This window comes from Merops nubicus, unplaced genomic scaffold (genome assembly GCF_000691845.1).
Source record: "Merops nubicus isolate BGI_N331 unplaced genomic scaffold, ASM69184v1 scaffold6824, whole genome shotgun sequence".
In the NCBI taxonomy this organism is placed as follows: domain Eukaryota; kingdom Metazoa; phylum Chordata; class Aves; order Coraciiformes; family Meropidae; genus Merops; species Merops nubicus.
This window is the reverse complement of record NW_008604793.1, coordinates 1-25297: the sequence shown is the minus strand read 5'-3', so window position 1 is coordinate 25297 and position 25297 is coordinate 1. Positions and strand designations below refer to the sequence as shown.

Here is a 25297-nt window from a genome sequence, read left to right as displayed (position 1 = left end):
CTGTAGCAGGATTAGACACATATACCTGAACTCATTCTTTCCTGTGAGATAAAACAACATCTCAAAGAGCTTGGTGAAGACTGGCTAGAACCAATATTCTTCTTTAAAGGATCCTGTATGGCTTACTCATTATACTGTCATAGATGTCAAGAGGCAAACCAGCATCACTATCTTGGTGGACAAAATACTTATTTTTAAATGGAGATAACAGACTACAGCAGATAGAGGGAGCTAATTAAGGAGTGGCAGGTGCTGTATAACAGTATTTAAAAAAAAAAAAAAAAAAAAAAGATTTCTGGCACTGAGTAAAGACACTACAAATAAAAAAACGACCGAAAGAGCTGCATGAACTTTGAAATGATTACTCAGACAGCTGACAGTAAGACAGTCCTCCTCACAATTCTGCTTAAATGATTCAAAGTTCAGACAGAAGAACACTTTGGTGAGGAGTAATCTTTACAAGTGACACAGCAGATCCTGCACACAAGACTATTCACAGAGAAAAAGACAAGAAGGTCATGACAACTGCTTTATCAACCACAAAAACAGATTCAACTAAGCTTCACTCACAGCTATTTCTGAGATTAAGAAGCTCCTAGTGCCACTGAAAAACACTTTAAAAGTTAGTGATGATCAGCTGAACATGGAGAAAGAAAGGCTCACAGAACAAAGTCAGTAGAAGAAATACAGAAGAAAACAAAAAATGCTACATGCATAGCTACACAGGAAAAAAAAAAAAAGTCCTAGACACATAAAGGTGGATAGTTATCTGGAAGGCCTAATTAAGAAGATATTGTAGGAAGGATACAAGTGCAAATAGTCCTAAGCAGCCTAACAGTCATGAAAAGATGGACGGAATCCTCTTATAAACTTACACTACCTTTATTACTGACTTATAAACTAAGTAAAAATCAAGGTATGCTGAAGGTGAGGCTTCCTGACAGACACAATACACAAGATGCACTTTTCAAGAGTGCTAGTACACAAAAGCTACCTACCTTTAAATGAATTAAATACACTAGATGTTTATTTATACTTGGATAAGCATACCACAACAGGAATGAGATGAAGAACAAGAGTCTTTGTGAAAGTAGTGAGGAAAAAGTGACATGGATCTGCACCAGATGGAAGATGTTAAAAATTGTAATACTCAGCCTGGCAGAGGGTCAAGGCCAAGAGGGAGACTGTCCAAGGAACAGATAACAAAACTACTGGCAGGTAAACACAAAGAAGATACAAGGTCTCAAATGTACTCTTATTTTAAAGCTTTGATACCACATGTCAAAAGCAACAGTTAATCATAATGGCAGGTAGAAAACTTAACAAGTTAATCTTGATCATTTTAGATATACTGCTTCACACAATAAAATTATCTAAGCTACAGAAATCTTTAAAGATCTAGTGTTTTTTTTCAAATAAATTTCATATAAATATTACTATATGCAAACCAAAGTATATGAAGCTATATTGTATATTGAGCCTGTAATTCAGGGTTCCTGCTCAGTAGGGAATTCCAGCAAAAATGAGAAATTTCTTGCTACAAGTCAAGCAGGTAGTCAGCTCATTCATTCATGACATTACCACCTACAGAACATATCAGCTGGCTCTTTGGCAACTGTTCAGGTTGCAATTGGCCAGTATAGCTCCTGCTAGTTTCAGTGGAACCAAAATTTTCCAATAGTTGTTTTCATTTTCTCAAATCAGCACTTTTTCCCAAGAAAAATATTTCAAAAAAATATTTAAAAAAAAAAAATTTCAGTGGAAATATTTGATGAACCATAATGATAAAAAACGATGACAAAATGTATATGATCTGTAAATACTTGACTGTCCATATTGGGCAGAGGGGGTCACAGCAGAAGGTAGAAATCATAAGGCCAAAGCCAGGATTTGAACAAAACAGTTATATCACATTTCTCAAGAAAAGATGAAAATATTTGTTTGATCTAGTATTCCTTTAATAGAGTAATGATTGACACACATCAACTAGCCAAAATGGAAACCAGAAAATAACTCAAATACAAAATAAAACGTAAACTGACACAATTTGGAAAGCCTGCTGGAAGAATTAAGGCAATTTAGGGTATTAAAATTCCTCTTAATTTCTTCACATTACTGATATTATCATCATCATCCTTAGAGAAAGTGTTTTTTAAATAACCAAATTCTTCAAAGAAGGTTAAATGCCTAATGGGAGAGGATAAAAAAAATGGGAGTCAGACTCTTTTCAATGGTATACAGTGAACAAAATAGACATAATAGACACAAACTGGATTGCAAGAAATCAAATTTAAATGTAAGAAAAAACTTTTTACAGTCAGGATCATCAGAGACTGGAACAGGTTGCAGAACTGAACTGGCTTATATCTGGAGCAACCTGCTGCAGTTGACTTTGCTTTGAGCAGACAGGCTGGTCAAGATGATCTCAAGAGCTCTCTGCCAACCTCAACTATTCTCTGTGAGTCCAAGAAAACAAATTTGTAATACAGGCACATATTGTTTCCTAATTTTATATTATAAACAATAACAAATAAAGAAAAATCACTTCAATGACCACAAACAATATCCAATTGTAAAAGTAAAAATACTTTAAAAACAAACAAAAAGTTTGAAAATGGATCACAGGAAAAAACTTAAGAGTACTGGTAAACAAATGGTAATCAGCTTAGCAGTCTGAACTTTAAAATTTGAGATCAAATTCTTTTAGAATTCTGAGAGACTAAAACCTTGCAATGTGTGTTTATGCATAGAGTTACAGAAGCAAATAAAGTTAAGATCTACATAAAAGTACTAATTTCTGTAAATTATTAAATGTTCTAGATCAAAAAAAATCATCTTTAAGTGAGTAATTATAAATTAAAATGGTAATGTGTACATTCAAAGTTTTGTAATAACTGCCAAAGTAACTCACAGAATTTCCATAAAATAAACCAAAAAAAAAAAAAAAAAAAAAAAAAAAAAAAAAATTGCAGAAATGACCAGTGATCCAGTATGTTTTACTCCACCTGTGTCACATTCCTGACTTCCAAGTCTGCATACTTGGTATTTCCTGAAAAATTATGCCCCAGCAATATCACCTAGTTTCTGCATAGTATTTTTAACACGACTTTTAATCCTTTTACGGAGAGCATTTTACAGCGAGAAAAAGCTGGAACAGAGCAAGGAAGTTACTCCAGAAGATCATCGCAAGAGCAAGTAAGAGCACCAACTTGTCTGTTAAGTCCCACTCAACAGACCATAGAGCAGACTGGAGTAACTCTTCTGCATACTTCACACTGAATCCTGAACAGCCAGTCTAAATCTTTTGTTCCTTTGACCCTGGACAGACTCTCTTCCCTACATCATATCTCAGTAGGGATACTGGTTTTATATTTCATATAAATGCAGTAATTCCAGACTTTTCTAAAGCTTAACATATTTCTACACTTTACACTTTGCAATTTTTATTTTTTCCTTAAAAAGCTATACTTAGCATTGCTCCAAGTGTAGCTGGGAACACTACACTGTTATGGAAATCCTGTCTGCACTGCATTCCAAAAGAATCTTATCTGGTAGCTTTTTAAAAAAAAAAAAAAAAGAACAAAAACTCACCACCACACAGGACACTAAACTGTAAATGAAATGCAAAAAGGGGGAAATCTAGAAAACATTGCTAATGAATTGGACGTAAATTAATCATGTTAAAATAACCGTACAATCTTCATTTTGTATTTCTTAATTGTATCATGGCTACATGGAAAAGTTCACCTCTCACAAACAAGTTTTCTGCCTTAATTCTTATATAAATCCCACTTATTCCTCAAAACTTGGCCAAAAAACTGCTACTCAAAAACCATACAAAGAACCGTCATTTTCCATTTTCTTGAAACAAGATTATCCATCTATTTTCATCCCATAGACTGTACCCATGCATTAGTATATAAATTAACTTTATGTAAAATAACAGGACTCAAAAATTCATCAGAACTTTTGTTCTCTGCTGTACAGATTTAACTGAACTTTTAGAAATTCCAGGTAACATCATTAAGAAATTTCTGAATTTTTTTTCTAAGTCAGCTATAAATAAAATTCAAAAAAAGGTCATCTGGAAATAACTCATCCATCACGAGACTGTTTTCTGTACTCAGTATGTGCCACCTGTTTTAGGAGTGTCTAGTACCTCGTCCTTTCCCCAGACCATTACCTCCTTTAATATGGTAACAACATCGAGACCACTCTTTTATGGTGCCACAAGAAAAACATGAACTATCAACTCCTAATCTTCCCATTAAATCAGGACTGACAGACTGGAAAGGTGTCTTCACTTAACCTTCCTCCTGTAGCCTCTTTATTATTCTTAGATTTTTGTGGAACTATATCCTCACAGAACCTGAATAAGAACCTGCTAAGTTACACATGGAACATATTATAACCTAAGCTTCCCAACAGGATCAAATCCAAGTTGAAGACAATACATGCTGCAGAAATTAGTATATATCAGGAAGTTAGCCTAATCAAGAGTACTGTAACTTTATTTCTTCATTATTTCCAGTTTTCCACATTGTTGCTAGCTTTAATAATAATTAAAGGTATTATTAATTCATCGAAGGATGCCCATGCCAACCTCATGAAGTTCTACAAGGCCAAGAGCAAGCTCCTGCACCTGGGTCGGGGCAATCCCAAGCACAAATACAGGCTGAGCAATAAGAGCATTGAAGGCAGTACTGAGAAGAAAGGCTTAGGGGTGCTGGTTGATGAAAAGCTCAAGATGAGCCAACAATGTGTAAGAGCAGGCCAGAAAGCCAACCATATGCTGGCTGCAGGTCGAGGGAGGTGATTCTCCTCCTGTACTCCTCTGTGGTGAGACTCCACCTGAAGTACTGTGTCCAGCTCTGGATCCCTCAATGCAAAAGGGACATAGACCTGTTGGAGCAGGTCCGCAGGAGGGCCACAAAGATGATCAGTGGGCTGTAACACCTCTGCTACAAGGACAGGCTGAGAGAGTTGGGGTTGTTCAGCTTGAAGAAGAGAAGGCTCTGGGAAGACCTCATTGCAGCCTTCCAGTATCTGAACAGGGCCTATGGAGGAGTTGAGAAGGGACTTTTTCTGAGGCCTTGTAGTCATAGGATGAGGGGTAACAGGTTCAAACTGGAAGAGTGTAGATTTAGATCAGAAATTAGGACAACATTTTCACTATGAGGGTGATGAGACACTGGAACAGGTTGTCGAGGCAGGCTGCAGGTGCCCCAACACTGTATATTTTGAAGACTAGGTTGGATGGGGCTTTGAGCATCCTGATCCAGTGGGAGGTGTTCCTGCCCATGGCAGGGAAGGTTGGAACTAGATGGTCTTTAAGGTCCCTTCTAACTCAAACCATTCTGATTCTATAAAGGAACCATTCTCTTTATGAGTAAAGTCCACTTCATTCAAGAGGAACTTTGAACAGACTTGTATCTAGACCACATGCAAAATGTGGAGGACAGCCCATCTTACCTACTTCTCATGTTTCTGAGGTTTGCAAATTAGAATTAGAAAGTAAATTATGCATAAGGTGTAACAGAAAGTCATAAAACAACAAAACTGTGCAACTTGGTGGTTCAGCCTGCTAATAATTATTACTAGAAGACTTAGAAAATATTTTTACATTTCTAGTGCTGTTCCAAATTATACTATAATAACCATCAAAAATAGGCATTAAAAGTATAATAAACCAACTGGTGAAAGATTTTGTCTCATATTAAAGCAGAAAAAGTTTTTACTCTTTTTTTTTGTTAACACTAGGTTTTGATTAGACGAATAAAAAATACCAGAAGATATATACAGGCTCAATATCAATACTAATTAATTTGGAAAAGAAATCAAAATAATTACCCTTTTTTAATAAAGATTTAAAATTGGAAGTAATATCCATAAAAATTCAAGTGAATCAAATTAAATTTGACTACATATAAAATGGTCCATGTACTAGAGAACATCTTTACGGTCCCTGCTGTCAGCCTGCCCGTTTGCTTCATTCCTGTTGCCAGCCTCAAAAGCAAGAAATCTCAGTGCCCAGTCATCCTTCTGCTGTCTAGGGACCAAGAGCAAGAGTTTAACTACAAGGTCGAATTCTGTGATATAACCACATACTCCCTACCAGGTCAACTCCCAGCAGTGCCCAAATGCACACCATGTATGCAAATCCCTTTCTGCTTTATTCCAGGGACTTAGTATTTTTCAATTTACTGTCTAATTCCCTATCTAGTTATTGTTTAGCAAAATCATATGTACATACTTAAAAACCTCACCAGCCATTTCCTCCATTCTCTTTATGATCCTGTTTCTTATATTAATTATTTCAAAGTATGTTGATATTTCTCAGTATCAAGGTGCCAGGAATTAGATATAATCTTTGAGATATAGGAGAACCAATTGCTGACAGAGGTAGACAGCACCTTTCCAATAACCATTCTGAAGAAGCACAGAAAGTTATAATACTATCTAGCAGTTAGTTGGTCTAAAAGCAACACTTTTATAGTCTTTCCTCTAGAAATGCATAAAAAGCCTCAGTCACATGTTATAACTATATATCAGTGGGAGTCTTCTGATCTTTTTTCTCCAGAATAAAGAAGTACAGTACTTCAATTTTAACTAAAGAAGCTTTCTGAGGAAAATGGACACAGTAACTTATTTCATTCTCCACAGAGTCAATTATATAGCTTCAATTTACCTTGCACCACGGTCAGGAAATACTAGCTCTGTGCTCTCACTCCAGTGTAGCACTAGGCTTTGAAATCTCAGGAGCTGAAGTCAAAAACTTAATCTAATTTCTTCTCTGTGGATATTTTTTTCTCTTAACTATAAAGGAAACATTACACAATGACTAATACACAGCTCAAAACACAGCTCAAAGCTGCCATCTTTAGGTATTATGCTCTATTACTCTACACACCAGATTATTTTTCTTTTCAAGTGACTGAATATCTGAAAGGAAAAACATCAAAAGTTTATCCTAACAAGTTAAGAACTTAATGCAAAAGGATGTACTTTTTCTCTTGAAATTTCAGCTCACATGATCAGCTCTTTTTGTCCTATGTACTTTTTGATATTTGACATTATCACTAGTACAAACGACATATTAGTTATTTGTATGAGTGGTGCTGTGTTCATTATCAGTGAATTCCAATTGCTAATTAATAAGTGCCTTTGACAACAGCAACAGCTTCTGCACTACACGTTTGCATGTAGAGTTCACTAATACTAACAAGACTTGCATTTCCTCACTAAGATCCAAAAAGATCTCTGAATTAACACAGGTCGATTATAGTTAATATTTGCTGGTAAAACAATCTCTAAAACGGTCACTCTTTAGTCTGGAATATCTCAAGAAAATACTATCACTATCAAATAAAAAAAGGATAAATGATATTTTAAGCCTTTATCCTGAACTACTAAATGATACATTACTTTAATGTTTCCCAACTAAAAGGTCCACATTTTACAAGAACTGAAACAACCAAGGACACCAGTCAGAAAGATCTGACCTTTCAAAGAATAGATAACACATTAGTAATGAGTCAGAGAACTGAAGGGAAGAACAGCAATTTTTGAGTTGATTTTGGGGCACGCACAGAATCCAGTTCATGTTACTACAGAACCCTTCCACAATATTAACCATACCATGTACAGATTTAACATCTCTGGAAGAGCAACAGAACAAACCACCACAACACCACACTATCAAAAACCAAACACGCATCAAAAAATCCACTCACACCTACAATTCCGCTTAACTTCAAAAGGAGTGCTATGTCAGAAGACCTATCATAATGAGAAACTAAAAGGTACAATTAAAAGGATAAAATCTTAAATGGCAATATGAAGACATTCTACGGACATCTGCTCAGGTTACATCAATGTTTCCTAATAAGAAGAAAACAAAAGAAACGAGCAAACATGCAAAATTTCCCATTACAAATAACAAAATAAAGCAAGGTTAACTTAACGGGAGGATAATGGACACTATTAAAAAAAAAAAAGTGTGTTTCAAAATAAAGGTTCAAAAGCTCCAGCAAATTAGAACAGAATATAAAGTCCTGCCATGAAACAGTTTAATGAGCTGCCTGCAAAATTATATATAAAGCAAGTGACAGTACTATGTTAGTGAAAATGGCTGAGACCATGGTCAAAAGCAAAGAACTGAAGAAGAATCTCATAGTACTGAATGGGCAATACAAGTACAAATAAAAGGGTAAATAAATGTTCACATAAATAAGCAAGAAGTGATGCATATGCATAAACCCCAGTTTTAAGTCTGTACATCTAGCAGTGGGTTTTGAATAGACTAGAAAGAGATCTGGAGGTTAAAACCGATAGTTCTGTGAAAATACCAATTCAAAGCCAACAGCAGGTTTTTAAAAAGCCATTAAGAATTAATAGGAAAAAATTAGACTGTTAATTCTATGACATCAATCACTGAGGTACCAGTATGCTAAAGATGCTGACTCCCTCTGCCACAGAAGGGATATCACACAACTGGAAGAGACAATGAAACAATGTTATCTAAGGTATGAAACAGCTTCCTTCTAGGGGATTATCAAAAAAAACAAGGAATTTTCAGCATGAGAAAGAAAAGATAGAGAGAGGATATGATGGTCTTACAGAAAATGAGTGGTATAGAGAAAGTATATGGAAAGTAGTACAACAAGTAGGGATTATCAAAATAAAACCAGTTAGTACCAATACCCCAAAAGTTCATATTTCTTCAGAAAATACACTGGAATCTTAGGCATGCTGAAACAAACATATGGTCCAAAATTTGGAAAAAATAAAAGACATGAAAATCTCAGCTTCAAACTAAGAGTATTCTGAGGAAGCTTATATATGTTCTCGACGTCTTTTTCTTCTACTCTTTCCAAGGCATTCATTGTTATCCATTATTCAAGACACATTACCAAGCTAGAAGAATACTCTGGTCTGACTCGATGCAATCTTTTTTGTTTTCCCCTACTGGAAGTGTCTTACTTATGCAAACAACTGAAAATTTGTGATACAAATTCTGTAGTTCTCCATCAGAGTTAACAAGTTCTCCATGATCTCTACAAGGTTAATTTATGCACCGCATTCACTGTTGGTCTTTTATATTCTGGAGATATGACTAACACTAACCAAAAAAAAATTAACAAAAAGCTTTTAATTTTTTTTTTAAAGATCATTTCTGTCTCTATATTCTATCAGTATAAAGAATCTTTTTTCCCCCCCCTTTTTTTTTTTTTAAGTGAAATAAGCCTTCAGAAGCGTTTTCAATAAAGCAGCATGCAGACTACAAGATACCAGCAGATGCAAAACTGTCAGTTGTTCATATTCATTTGAACTTACAGTAAAACAATACTACAGGTCAAGAATCTGTATTTTAATACTGCTCTGGTTCTCTACTAAGAGTAATAACACAATTTTTTTTTCTTACTGTCACAGCCTTCAGGGCATTAACAGGCCTTAATGGCCCTGACCAGCCTTACCTGGAGCTCAGTGATGGACCCTCAGACTCTGACTGCTTATGATCCTGCCCCCTCCTGGACCTGGACATCCTTGTTACCCTGTCCTCTGGATGAACCCCTCAGGGGTACATTGCAGTCTTCTCTCCAGACCTGTCTCTGTCCCTGTCCCCATGTGCTCCTGATTGGAATCCCTGAATAGTGCCTGGACCTGGGTCACCATCTGCCACATCTGAGGCTGTCAAAGGACCCCACTACCAGCACCTGGCCCTGCCTGCTGGGCTCAGCCCCTGAGGATGGTGCCTAGGCACGCTTGGCTCACAGCTTGCCTTTCCCTTTACCACAATTCCAATTGTATTAGCCCCCTTTTATTGGCAGGTCTAGCTCTGAGGGCTTATGGTCAGCTAGTAAGTGACTTTGATCTATTGCACAATCTTTTATCCAGAAATTGTGCAACGTATCTAAATACTGAAGATAGACTAATAGAAAATGTTTAGGGACTAGAAATTAAGTTATCCTCACAAATCTATGTTCATGAGGAGTCATTTCAAGATCACTACAGCACACACCAAGAAATTCATTAAAAAGGATGCCAAAGAGTCCAAACCTGAAATAAAGCAAGAGTGTGTCCGTATCTCTGGAGGGGCCCTTTGGATACAGGTACTACGTTCCATATACTGCTTTCCAAATTGTAGCTAGAAGAGAAATACAAAAGTAAATATTTTCTACCTGCGAAGAAATAGAGAGTTTTGTATGTTCAAACTAACTTCTGTTTGGCAGACTTGACCAGTCACTGTTTATCTGATGTGGTAATTTTTTAGCAGTAGTAACATGATGACTTTTAACTTTTAAAACAGTGTACTACTTTGTGATAAGGTACTAAATGTTCATCAAGCAAAACAGGAGCAGCTCTTTCAGGGACCCATCAGTGATCTCAAAGAGGGGACCATAATAAAAATCACCAGACTTATAAAAAAGTTATGAAACTATGTTGCTAAGCTCACTGTTATTAGTCATCAAACTGCTAATGTCACAGTCTTTTGCACTACTTTGAAGACTTATTGTTGAGCACCTTTTTGACTATATGGTTGATTTTAATTTCAATTAAATTTGCAGTAATGGATTAATACAAAACAACATGGAAGAGAGGTAAAAAAAGTAAATGATGATGGTAGAAGAGAAAAACAGGAAACATGATGGGATTTGTTTTGGCTGATTCTGTGGAAGAAAGCAAGAGGTAGAGAAAAACAGGAGAAATAGACTAATAAACACACTCTAACACTTGCATTTGCCACATTTAGGGCCTCTGTGTGTATATTTGTTACCCTCCAAATCAGACAGGTAATATTTACAGCCAATTCAACTTTGTTTTCAACAGGTGGTCAAATACACACACATAAAAACTGCCATAAATATCAAGTGAAATATGGATGACCTGCCTAACCCTACTGGCATGGCACCACCAGGCTAAGGGCCAGCATTAAACACAAGTCACCTATAATTATAAATTAACTTCAATAGCACAGACAGCATCCTACATGTACTGTCTGAAAACACCAGAACATTAAATTCTTCTACTGTTTTATCACCACAAACATTTTTGTCTTGCAGCAAAGTATAGCAACAGTCTGAACAAAACTGAAAAAATTACACATTAAGACCACATATAGTTTGTTTCCACTTTTTGTTGAAAAGCAAACTTTTGTTGCTTTTCCACTTTTTTAATCACAAGAAAATTGCAAGTAGAAATTAAGACCATTAATTTAGAATCTAAAAAAATATATAAACCTTTCCATTAAAAAGCAGGAGATAGACCACCTCTCTGTTTGCCCTAAACCACATCCAAAAGGGTATGACAAAAGAGGAATCACTTACTTCAGCACCATTTGGAATGAACTGTAGTTAAAAGTGTATCCACCAATCACCCACATGAATTTCCCATGCAGGACTGCCTTATGGGAGGCCCGGCCCACAGAGGGGCTGAACGGCTTTACATTGGGTAGAATCCAGTAAGACTCCGTGGAAGGGACGTTCAAAGAACAATCTGGACCTGTTTTGTAAACAAATGTGTAATTTGTACAATCCATTAAACAGGAACGTTAAAGCCAATAAAGCAGAAACAGGGGAGGCTTAATTACAGATGTCAGGATTGCTCATTCTGATAAAATATGGTATATGCTTTTATGTTTAACAGATGCTCAGTGGAAAAAAAAAAAATCAACAAGTTGAAAGCATTAGATTAGCTCAAATAAAAATGATCCATTTCTGCATTCTTCTCAGAAAACATACAGCATAAGTCACAAATTGAACAAAAGGTGTAATGCATCATATTTTCAGACGCTGTATAGGTCTAAAAGGTGTAGCGCAATATACTCTGCATGTCACCTCTGGAGAAAACTGTATGGAACTATCCAGACTAATTTTATACCGAAGCAAATAACATTACAGTAAGTTAAATTACATATAGATTATACTATATTAAATCTCAGAAATAAAAATTTGCCCTTTACCCATGCCATACTACTTTGTCTTTCAAGAGTAAAATACACTGTAAGGTGCTTTATAAAAGAATGATTTTAATGTTTTAGTTTTATAGATCTTCTACAAAGCTACCAAAATCCACAACTATATATTGTTTTAGAACATATTTTAGACAATAACTTTTTCCTAAATAACGAAAAGTAAAATGTGTCATTCTTCAGTTTTAGAACTACTAAATTCATGAGGAGCAGAAATTATTTTTTTAATTTGTTTTGCAATAACCAAAATGTGATCTCTTCAGTAGAAGAACTTTAAAAAAAAAAAAAAAACAGCATATATATCCATTACCTCTTGTCAGTGACTGTACTTCATCAGTGACTGGCTTTCTAGACAGGGACCAGTGAATTTTTAGGACACTAGTGTGTTCTAGTTTAAGCATTATCAATAATGAAATAGAATTTTTGTCATCAGTGATACGATAGAAATTTGTACAACAGTTAAACTATTTCTGTAATTCCAGGCTGATATTATGAGCAATTTTATGTCTCTCAGCTTGCCCAACTGGGGTAAAGCCTTCTCTTGAGCTACTAGATGTTACTAAAAACCAAAGCTATTGAAGTCAGCATAGCCTTCTTTAGTAAATCAGTAATAACATGCTAAAAAGAAATAACTTCTAACTTTGCCAACACACACACACACACACACACACAAAAAGCCCACAGCCCTAGTCTGCATCCCAAATGTCAAATGTGACATCAACTTTTTTAAATGGTTCTTGGGAACATTTAGAAAACTTCTGGCCTGCTATGCTTCCAGTTCTACCAGAAACTGTAAGAATGAACAGAATTAGTCAATAGATGGATAATTGCCATCTACTCTTAAAAATGGGTAGAGCTTTCATAAAAAGAAAGCCTGTCTTCCAAACCAGGATGGAGTTATCCAATTTATACATTGACATGGACTTTCACAAGCCTTTTAGCAAAATTCCTCACTGAAGACTTTTAAAGACACTGGACTGTTTTGGTAAGAGAATGAAGACCTTTGCATGGCTAAGATGACTGCAAGAAATAGTAAGAAATAGCAGATGAGTAAATGGCCACTTCTTAACATGAGGAGAGTCACCTGTGGAGTCCCACAAGGATTTCAACACACACATTAATGATCCTGAAAAAGGATGAGCAGTGAAGAAAGTTTGCTGATAAAGGCAGTTACAAGAAGGCAGAAAGAATAAGATCAGTCTTTGAAAAAACACAGAACAAGTTCTTGTCTATGTGACTGAGTAATATAGCTACACATAAAACTCATCTTAGGATAACTCATGAAAACATCATGTGAACACTCAGCAACGGTCAAAAAAACAAATCATGTTAGAAACAAAGAGCACTCATCTCACTATATAAATCAGGGTTCTGCCTACATGTAGAAAACAGTGTGCCCCACTCAAAAAGAAGATAGAGATGGAGACTGCTTGCAAGAGAGTAATAAAGACGTTCAAAGGAAGTGAATGGCTTCTGTGACTGGAGCTACTGAGCTGGCTAAGACTTTTCCACCTTCCACTTGGAGGAAAACAAAAAGAAAATTTGAAAGTTAATGATAAATGTCTATAAAATAAGGGACACAGAGAGAGTAGATATGAAGAGTTTACAATCAAATGCAGCTTGAAGAAGTCACGTTCAAAACACAATACTAATTCTTACACAATAATCAGGCATCTAACCTGTACTTAACCAGTTGTCAGCTTTTTCTGGTACGGTGTAGAAGAATGATGTCCACTTGTATCCAAATTCCCTTCTATCTGTTAAATGATGGAGAGACTCAATTCCTATTATTCATTATACCATCTACTCAGAAAAGATTAATGGTATTTGAATGAGGTCTAATGAGAATATGAACAATTCAGTCTATTATTTCTTAAGCATCAATAATAGATACCATAGTAGAACTGTAACCTCAGCAAGATTCCGATTTGGTAAATCACTGGAGGAAACACCTCATTTGAATATAAAAGTGCTTAAAATAAACAATTTATTTAAATCTTCTTTGATCAGGGAAGACTTCAGAATTATGAAAAAGGCGCCTCCAGTCAGAAAATGAAGACAGGTTTAGGGTTTTTATCACAGCTGCCGTTCCTGCACAGACATGTAGAGGTCAACAGTGTCCTCTAGTGGCGAGCGGAGAATAAAACACACAAACTACTCGCGCGCTAATTCACTTGAGATTTTAATGTCTGGAGACAGGGAATCGCAAGAGTCCATACAGGAAATCCAAATATATATTTAGATAACCTTGACTGTATTAAAATGAGGACAAACAAAAATTTCGTAGAAAAAGTTCCCAATGCAAAACTCTTAATAATGCTGTTAAGCAGGCCAGTGATCAAAAGAATGTCACAGGTAACTCCCCCACAGCCTCAGCGCTTCACTGCTGGTCCCCACTGAACCACCAGCTGAGACAGAGAGGAGAAACACCACACCCCCAGGTCATGTTCTGCCATGGAGGAAGGACACATTCCAAGGAAACACACCTGAATTCGGTAGCATGAAAGCAGCATATTTCCTTCAAAGGACACATCAATAGCCTGTGTGTGATGTGCACATGCATTAAAGTGCCATGGGCTGACATGGCCATCACAATAGGCCCCGCTGGCCTCCCCTTACTGCTTTTTCCTCAGCTGTCACCACCACTGCCCCAGCTTTCACATGAACCAGGTGAGGGAAGACAGACAGGTTAAAACTTGCTTTTATTTTTGGTCAGGCTAAGTTTTAATCTGGATGTATTCCTTTGTATTCTTCACCTTGGTCACATATCATGGTTTTGTCAACACAAGTCAGACCACAGAGCCAGGACTGCCTTTTCAGGGAAACTGGAAAACAGTCATGGAGTTATCACAGTGTGTATCAATCTCTACAAAAACAGAATATGTAGTTGAGAAAGCCCAAAGCAACATAATAATAGTGACTTAGTGACTTCTGCTAAAACATGATTTAGAGAGTAAATGCTCTTGTGTGGCTATTGCCTTTCAAAGGCAAGGTAAATGTAGGACTCTATCATTTACAGACTTTTTCCTACTTAAATACATACACCATGAAACATCACCATCATTTCAGCATAAATACATTTCCTCTTCAGAAACATCACATTCACCAAATACATGCCTTTTGTGCAACAGAGAGCACTACAGCTGCAGAACAATGATAATGAAAAAATTGTTTTATTATTTTCTGGGCAAAATTATTTTTATCCAATTTTTTTAAATTGGATTTCTTTCCTATCCTCCCATTGTGTCACTCAATCCATGGGGGAGGGGAAAAAAAAAAAAAAACCACACCAATAAAACTAAAACCGCAAACAACTCTATATACCTGAATTGGAAGTCAATTGCATTATCCTCAAAGGTAGGATAAAATTCTATAGGTTGAAAAAAAGCTATTTACCCACACAACACAAGAGAAAGAATCTAATTTCTATTTATTGAGAAGTTTCATGGACTGCCAAAGTAACAATCTGTTCCAGTAGTTCAAGTCATAAGATCAATTTAAACCTAATGAGATAACATCATCTACTATCTTCAACCCTAATCTTTTCCTTTGGGAGCACAGGGAAAACAACAATCATACTGATGTGTTGAATATAAATACTACAGTCTTGGTTTTCGCACAATTTAAAAAAAAAGATTCAAATAAAGTATTCGTTGTTATTCATTCTGTATTTGTTTGCTATGTTATCATTTCTCCTGAGAATTACTGCTTTAACAATCTTCCAGCCACCACAAATACAAACCACATATTACTTTCCTCAAGTACCCAGTAAAATCTTCATATGATGATGAATTTGAGTTTATGAAAAATATTTCAGCAGAAAAAGAATATATCTGAATGTACTTTCAATAAAAATTCTTTTGTGAGTTTTCATGCAGTCAATCACCTTTCTTCCAGGAAACGGAGGAGATAGTAACTACATAAAAATACAAAGTTGCTCTGTAAATGAAAAGGTAAGTGTTCAAGAATGGCTCACCACTATCCTAAGAGCAGGTGCATTCATGTATTCCTACACTGCTGCTGCATAGCTCTGCAACATCCATGTGGAATGTAATTATCTCCCCCCTCCTGCAAACAGTCTTGCTCCAAATGAGACTTAATGATAGGGAGAGAGATCCTGGACAGATCTCCAGCTAAAGCAGCATGGTACCAAGCTGTGCCAAGACTCTGCATCCTCCATGAATGAAACAGTCAGAAATCCTGCTGCACACAGGCGGATGCAGACCTTGAAATGCCATCTGGTTGCTGTTATTCAGATCTATTTCTTTCCTCAGCCAAGAAGAGCAGATCATCCAAGGGTGACCTGGCCCTGGGGGATCTGCAGGGTCAGTCTGAGCAGGCAAGCCAAAAGGGCTGTGCTGTCTGCCAGTGCTGCATACGGCTCACTGGCCTTCCACTGTCCCACTTCAGGTCTCAAGCTCAAGAATAAGGACTGAAGGACAACAGTCTTTACTGGAAGCCCATTGCATGGAAAGCTTTCCAAGTTTTCTGTGACTGAGTACAAGTCTACTCTGGTAGATGCTGCATGAGATTTGTCATCTTAATATTAAACAAAGTTTTGCTTCTTACTCTCTCAAAGAAATAGGGACTTTTCAGATTAGCAGTAGCAGACAGTACCCATTTGATTTGAAATTTTGAGACTCTATGCTAATGCCAGCAGGACAGTAAGCTCTAATATCTCTGCTAATAACTTCTATAAAAATTCACAACTCTAATAGTCAGGCCTCCTTTCATCAAAATAGACCACAGCAACAACAATGAAGTAAATATAGTACTAACCTTTTTATATATTCAACTGTGGATTCTGTTGAGAACACAGTATTGTATTTGCTCATTAGTTTAATCAAGTGTTTGCATGTTCTACCTTGCTACATTTATGTGAATGCATTTTAAATAAATATTTAGAAGGTCATAAATTTTAAATTGATTACATTTTTCATTAAAGCTCACAGATATTAGGAGAATCCCTTCCTAAATCTCAGCCTAATCTCACATACAAAACATTATCAACCACTTTAATGTAGCCAACCATTTAGCACAACTTAGTGAAAGCAAGTTTACTGAAATGAAGCCAATAATCATCAGATAACACCACAAAGGTATTTAACAAAAGGTATTTAGAAAATTAAAATCCATTTAAGTGTGATCTTCTTCCTTTTACACTAAGGATAGTTAATTTTCTCACACAATTTTCAGATACTCACTTTCTCATTATAAGAGCTATATTTTGTTTATAAATTGCACAAAGTCCTCCAAGGATGACTGACAAATTATTAAATTCAATCTGAACATAGAACTGAAGAACATTTTCAGTATTGATCTGGTTTGAGATAGAACAGAACTAATTCTGCTCAGTGATTTTACTGTTCACCCAAGCCTCTTTTAACTAACTGCACTTTCTGAAGTTAACAGCATACTTTTGCCCACAGAGTCTGCTTCCAGCAGTGATAACACTCCATGTTTACAGTTACCACCAAGGATTGATGTGCAGACCAAGGTCATTGCTAAATCTTGTGTACCACATTGGGGATGCCATAAAGCAAGAAGCCTCACCTGTGGGGAAGAACAGCCAGGACAGGTGACCCTAAACTGAGCAGTGGAGGATTCCATCCCATACAGGTTGTGTTCAGTATAAAGGTGAAGGATTATGAGGGTCAAGCTCTCTTCTGCAATGACCAGCACCTGTGGAAGACTGTTCACTCTGCCTTCAATCTCGACCCCTGTGTTCCTGAAACCACTTCCAGAATCCAGCTCCTGAATCCAGTTCCTGTGTGCTGAGAAACCCTGTCTGGGACTTCCCCAGTGCCTGCTCCACTGCATCAGTGGTGACAGTGACACAGTTGCCATCAGTGGAGCTGGGTTCAAGACTGGGTTTGTTTATATTTGTATACATTCCATTTCATTGTTATTATTCTCATTAAAGCTGTTTAACTTTCCTGATTCACAAGTCTCTCTCCCTTATTCCCTTTCTCTTTTTTTGGGAAGGGAGAGGAGTTAAGAGCATCTGTCATTCATGTAGTGCCCAGCCCTTGACAAATATATATGAAATAATAATTCAGATTAAGCCAATTCCTTCCTGTGAATACTATGTATACAAAATTTCATTCAACAACTCTCATTTCTATGATACACATAATGAAATTTACTAATACAGCATACAGGAATTGGATTTTCACTTAAAACTAGGGGAGGAAAGAATTCCTTGAACTTGTTTTTATGCAAATATAATTAACAGGACATCTCCCACACCATAAAAGTACAGTTTCTTCTGATTGAATTAAACACTTGGCTAGGAGAAAACCTGAAAAGGAAAATCTAGACAAAGATGGCATTCCCACAGGACAGAAGAGTTATAAGACACCTGCTTCTATTTTTTTTCCCTTCCCAAAACAGGTTTGTCCATCATAGGTGTGTCCTATATTACATCATAGGTCCTCCTCTCTGAAAATATGTACTTGTATGCTTTCTGTTCAAGAACATCCAGGCACAGCAGGGCAAGACCTCAGACTTCAGACCACTCAGCATTTGGCACAAGCTCTGTCTAGGGCTGCATTCCAACTGCCACTGCCTGAGCTGACATCTCAAACCTTCTCCGTCGGTTTCAATGAGCCACCACCACACAAGCACAGCTTTGCTAAAACAGCACTGAGGAAGAAAGGCAGGCCCAACAAGAGAGCATGACTGCAGGAATGAACTCAACTCCAGTCAATGCTTTCAGGGTAACAGAAATCATTGACACATTGACACAGTAGTTCTGTCATGCTCAAGATGATGTTAGAGCAAACTACATAGTAATGAGCAAAGCAAAACATTGAATTTTACACTGCAGTAATCATAGCAGTCCTTTTATACTTCCATTGTTCATTTTTCTCCTTACATAAAGGCTCATTTTTCCCTAGAGAGATGTTCTAAAATTCATGCTGCCTGAATTACTAATAGATATATTTCAAAGTTTATTAGCTTAATTTCAGAATCTGGTCTTCCACTATATCTTTATCTGCTAGGAATACATTTGTAGGGAGAAACAACTAATTATACATATCCCAGATTTTTTCTTGATGCTTTAAACTTTGGATTAGATCTGATCCCTAGGACTGAATGGTGTTTGTGGCTGGAGTGCATTATGTGCAGTCCTGGAGCTCATCATTCACTGCAGTTTCATCTAATAGAAATGCAGTTCCTGTGTTCTCAAACCACCCCACAATGCAATCCAAAACAGTACAGTTGGAGGATCAGAGCTGCTTCAAAGGTACCCTAATGATCCTCTTAAAAACTAATGTAAACACACCTTGTAATTCCTCCCAAAGTGGATTCTCTTTTCACTTGCAGTATTCGTGTTTGATGATCAAAATACCAATAAAGTTTCTCTTAAATTCAGTAGAATCTATTTTTTTTTTCTCCTGTCTGAATCCAGTAAAAAAGTCATTGGCATCAAGAGCATCTCCACATCACACTAGACAAGGGAGAGGAAATATACAGTGACTGTGCAGCAGCTCTCAGCAAGGCCTGCTGCTAAGCATTACTCACCACTGACTCCTTCATCTCCCCATCAGAAGACTGTTTCCTAGTAAGCATATCGATTTTGTGGCATGACTTAAGTTCTTGCTGGTCTTTACACCCCCCCATGAAGTGCTGATATCCAGACAAAGCACTATACTCCAGTGCTCTCTGTCAAACAACTGTCCCAGAGAAAGGACCCTTCCTCTATACTCAAAATTCCTCATGCAAAAATTATTAGGTACTGTGTGATCTGCAAGGCTTCTGACAACTGCTGCTCTCTAAGACAGCCTTTCTTTTGCCAATGCAGCCTGCAGTCTCTGCTCCCAGATAACTTTACATTAAGTGGTATTAAGACAATTTTCTAAATTATGACTTTGAACTTGGATGAATGGGATGATTTAGAGCTCTTTAAAATTAAACTATCTTCCTTTATTTAGCACACAATGAATCCTATTATCTTATCTTTTATCAGGAAAAAAAATGCAATGATCGAGATCTTTTATTAAAAATGTTGTTTAACCTTGACAAAAACTGATCACTGGAAAATTATCCAATTAAGCACTCGGCTACTCCATCTTTTACAGGTAGCTATATTTTGAATTCCTTCTGTAAAACAGTTTTTAACCTATTTAATATGTGTCAGGTCAGTTATTTCCTTCACATGTTATTAAATAAAGCTCCTTGAAGAAATCAAAGTATCCCTCTATCAACCAGACCTGTAATATTACTTTTAAAAAGCATACAACATACTCATACTCATTAGCAATATTTTCAGCATGCCCAAAAACAGTCCACTTAACCTTTTTAAAAATGTGGAACTGTTTAGAATCCTTCCAGTCATCCTGAATTTTTAAACCCTTTACAGAGGTTCCTTGTTTTGAAATCCCTTCTCGTCATTTACAGCCTGAGACAACCCAAAATGGTGTTCTTGATATCAAAGAAAATTTGCTGACTTTAAACACATATTCAGCAAAAGGTAACATCATTCAATAAACTGTCTTTTTCAACTTCTTAGACAGGTCAAATACTACAAAAGCCATCACTTTTCTCTCTCCCCAGGTCCCCATTTCTTTTTTGCCTGTGCCTAGCAAAGAAAATGGGACCACACTGGTAGTTTTAAGGTATCTTTTTCTTCCCTTCCCTGAGTTACATCCACAGGCTGTTTCAGCAGGCATCAATTCATTCTGCTTTAGAACATCAAGACAGATTAGCCAGTAATGTGACAGCATAATATGATGTCGTATTCATAAAAGGGATCACTCTTCAGGAAAAACTTCAGCCTCCTTTATGTTGCCTGAATACTTTAGCCATATTTCAAATAAATACCACACTTTCTTCCTGTATGTTCTTCTGAGACAAACCATCTCAGAAACGTTTAACATTATTAAACTTTATTAGTACTATTAAAATTAGTACTTTTTATTTTTAACAAAAAAGGAAAGGACCCTATTTTTTCCTCAAAACAATTATTCTGTTCCAAAGAATACAGTGTTCTCTTTACTCGGAATATTTATTTAAACTTTTTTTTTTTTTAGACATGCTCCTTCCACAGTATCCACAAGATGTCACCATTGTAAAGGAAAGAATTTCCATGCATTGTAAATTACCAAAAAAAGGTATCTCATGTTACAATGAAAAAAAAAACTGATTTTATTTATTGTACATCTCAATCAATTATTTTCTTTTTAATGTGAGGACTAAACACACTTAGAAAAAAAAAAGAAAAAAAAGTCAAAACATAAAATCCTCTTCAAAAATCTAGAAATCAAAACCCTAATGTAGCCACTTGGCTTGAATTACTAAGAAAAAAACTTGGCAGAGAGCAAAAGTAGTAAGATGAGTAGAAATATTTGTGTCTAGCATTGTAAATAACCTATATAGAAGATACTGCCAGTTTAGAAACTATAAAATATATAGCTGCAAATAAAAAAAGAGTAAATAGAACAGAGAAGGAAGTGGTCTGCCAGAGAGCTTAAGGAATGTTTGATAATTTTTTTTGTATTTATTAAGGAAAAAAAAACTAAGTACCCAAGCCAGATCATCTGCCACAGAATAAAAAAAGAAATAATAATAATAATTTTAAAAAAAAATGAAATGTATGTAGTTTCAGTGAAAATCCAAGGAACAATGCAGCTAATTATCTGTGTATAATCCTACTCACTGTAGGAAAGAAGAGGAAGCTAAGATGCACAGAAATGCTAAATGGCAAGAAAGTACTAGCAGTGAAAGTTAGCCTTTTAATCTTATTTTGTGCTCAAAACATCTAATGAAGATCATAGCGCAGTAAATGAAGGCATAGCCTAAGAAGTGTTTCCAAAGATTTGTGACTTTTCCCCATTTTGTACACAGTGATCTGAAATTATAAAGACTCAATACACAAATAAAAGGCTGATATGCTTGCTGGAAGTTCTATTCAAAACTTCCTTACAGAGATTCAGCTTCCAGGGTCTTTTAGTGCACTACAATGATGGAAGGTTCTAAAGGACTCAGTAACAAGTCTGCACTGTTTCCATTCAATGGCCACATTGCTAACCTGCTTCCTTTCTGTGCGTGCACTGACTGCCTTTTAATGAACAACTTCATTAATTATTAAGAAAAGAAATGTATTAAATCTCATGGTGTCGTCAGTCTAATAGGTGTAAGAGCTAATAGAAGTAAAAAAGTCATTTCCTCTGACATGCAAAAAGAAACAGCAATAAAACAAAGGTAGAGGCAGGAGGTAATGGGAAGAGAGTGTATCAGCTAAGTAATGTGGACGTATTTTAATATTTCTTTGAAAGTGCTATTCCTTTAAATGCATAGCAACCTAACACAATTGAGACTTCTAATAGGAGTGGTAAAGGATTAAAAAATTCACAAACATTTAGTGTAATTATAGTAAGTGAATTAAACATTTAGTAACTTAAATAATTGATCTTTAATGAGAAACAATTATTTACGGTAGTGGCAGTAAAACTACAGCCCATGCTTAGAGTACATCCATTACTCCACAGTACGTGTCCACACAGACATCCTTGTACACTGTAACTAATCAGCTTACCTCCCTTCTTCACTGAGAGGCCGTGCAAATAACACACAATGAGAAACCAGGCAGTGAACACTTCAGGAAGCACTAACGATATGATGTAATCATGTGACATTGAGAAAAGGGGGAAGAAAATATAATTTATCTAGACATTAAAGAAATTTATAAAATAGCAAATTAGGCTATAATTCAGAAGTGCCCATGACTTGAGTAATTACTGCCATTTACAATCCAAAACAAAGAATGCCCACCACAAGAAAGTTTAGATCAAATATTTCCACAGTATCTTCAGATGGACAGCATCAAGGCCGTGAGCCTTTTATGGCATTGAAGCATACAAATCTACATCCATGTGGAAGTTTACTCCAGGAATTCTTTTTTCATTTACATTTGTTCTTCCAAGATGCTAGCAATCATTCTAGAAAGACTGTTAAAAACAGCTCTTTGAAAAAGATCAGCTAACTTGACTCCAAATAACAGAACCTTACCTTGCCAGCTGTCATTGCAAACACAGAGCTTCTCGCCTGTCAGATCACAGTACCCATGGTCTGGACTGCCACAGTTGGCTTTACAATAGGGAATATCACAGGCTTCTCCTTTCCAATACTTGTCACACTCACAGTATACCCGGCTGGGGACAGACATGCTGGTTGTACACTTCCCATGTTCTGAGCAGTTATTAGGACAAGAATTAATTCTGAAAAAAAAATATGTACAATAATGAAAATGCAAGCCAACAGGTGGTGACAGTGGTTTTATCAAACAGCATTCCAACAGTATTTATTAAAGTCATTTTTCACTTGAAAAATGTCTATGTATTGATAACACACAAGCTTAATGAGAATTCTACAGGCAGTGAGATGAAAAGGTCTTCGTCCAGCCCTACATACAAAGTCTGTGCTGCAGTCAGGATCACAAACACATTGTACTTTAACAAGAAGTATTGACATTAAGCAGGACAGGCCCTGCCTAGACAGATCACCATCTATTTTGTCCTGTGATCCAGTATCACCGTTCTCCCCAGTCACTGCAAATGCTTATTATCTCTAGGAACAGCCCCACTGGAAGTGACTGTGAGCAGTAACCCTTCAACTCTCCACCACAGACATACTGTTAAAGGGGTTTCCTGAGTGGCTTCGGTCCGTACTACAAAAAAGTATCTCTTACATTGAACAGGAATAAAATTGGGAAAACCAAGTAAGGAAAAATTGCAAGATAGCTGATATCCTGAAACTACTTACAGGTAGCACTTTGTGCTTTTAATCCTTAATAATGGAGCCACCTTAACCTTGCCTCCTTAACTCTGCAGTCAGAGATGCAAAAAAAAAACAGGAGAGATTAGGCAGAAAGAAGTCTGTAACTGTTATGGGAGTTAGCATTTCTGTGATACGCCCTTCCAAACGCTGAGATCACAGGCAACTGGACTGCAAAATTATGCCAACTGGTTCCAGAAATGCAGGCAATTCCTTGGAGATGAGGAGGGATGAAGGACACTGTAGTATGTAGGTCCAAGAATTCCCATTAATAGAATCTCAGGCAGTAAGCGCCTGATGAAGTCCAAAAAGGATCTGAAACATTTTTTGATGACTCACAGCAAAGGGTTGGGTTGAAATTCAGAATAAACTGTTACTTCAGACCCCTGATGGTAATGCAGACTGCTCCCTCTAGATGTGAGAGCTGGATACCAATTATACCCTCCCTTGCTCTTATCAAAGGAAGAAAGAGTTGAAAAATGTTAGTGAGGGATTGTTCAAAGATGGTCTTTGGCCAAATGTAGGTGTGTTAGAAAAGGCAGGGTATGTGTTTTCATTTTCTAAAGACTCACATCTCAAAGGATTGGTTCTGTTACATGACCAAAAAAAGAAAATTTCACATCTGAACTGCAAATGTCCTTGAAGTTGTACCTAGTAACACACATGGCATTAAAACCATTCATGGCATTAACCACTGTACACCACAGCTGCCAGGAACCTGTAGGTGTGTTAGAAAAGGCAGGGTATGTGTTTTCATTTTCTAAAGACTCACATCTCAAAGGATTGGTTCTGTTACATGACCAAAAAAAGAAAATTTCACATCTGAACTGCAAATGTCCTTGAAGTTGTACCTAGTAACACACATGGCATTAAAACCATTCATGGCATTAACCACTGTACACCACAGCTGCCAGGAACCTCTCCATTCAGCAGGAAGGTGAACAGTTACATCTTTCCAGCAGTTGAGATACTAGTTTAAAAACAAACATATTCCCACTATTGGAGATTCAAACAGAATGAGAAAAACTGGATCAGAGTTGGACACAGGCTGCCTGACCCCAAGAAACACAAAATTTACTTGGAGAGTTATGGAGTAACTATTGTTATTTGCATCTGGCTCACCATCTTAATAACAGATGCTGTCTTTCTGCCTTCCCCCCAATAAAGTAATACAAGTTGTCCATCAAGATGAAGTCATAAAATCATAGAATCACTATGGTTGGGAAAGGACCTCTAGCATCATCAAAGTCCAACCTTTCTCCCAGCATTTCCCTAACCACTAGATCGTGGCCTCAAGTGCTACGTCTACTCGGTTTTTTGAACACCTCCAGGGATGATGACTCCACCACCTCTCTGGGCAGCCTGTTCCAGTGCCTGACCACTCTCTCAGTGAAAAAATTCTTCCTAATATCTAATCAAAGCCTCTCCTAGTGCATCTTGAGGCCATTTCCTCTCATCCTATCATTAGTAATTTGGGAGAAGAGACCAACACCAGCCTCCCTACAACCTCCTTTTAAGTACTTGTAGAGAGCAGTAAGGTCACCTCTC

General features: G+C 36.7%; 1 protein-coding gene across 1 annotated transcript in view; it reads right to left on the bottom strand.

The window, feature by feature from the left end:
- LOC103771806 (attractin-like protein 1) overlaps window positions 1-23193 on the bottom strand; it is a gene marked incomplete at both ends in the record, with an annotated part of 37521 nt that extends 14328 nt beyond the window's left edge. Inside the window, 3 exons of the mRNA XM_008939120.1 lie at window positions 10060-10147; window positions 11328-11502; window positions 22985-23193. Of these exons, the coding sequence (XP_008937368.1) occupies window positions 10060-10147; window positions 11328-11502; window positions 22985-23193 (472 nt within the window). The remainder of the gene's footprint in view (window positions 1-10059; window positions 10148-11327; window positions 11503-22984) is intronic.
- Between the last annotated feature and the right edge of the window lie 2104 nt (window positions 23194-25297).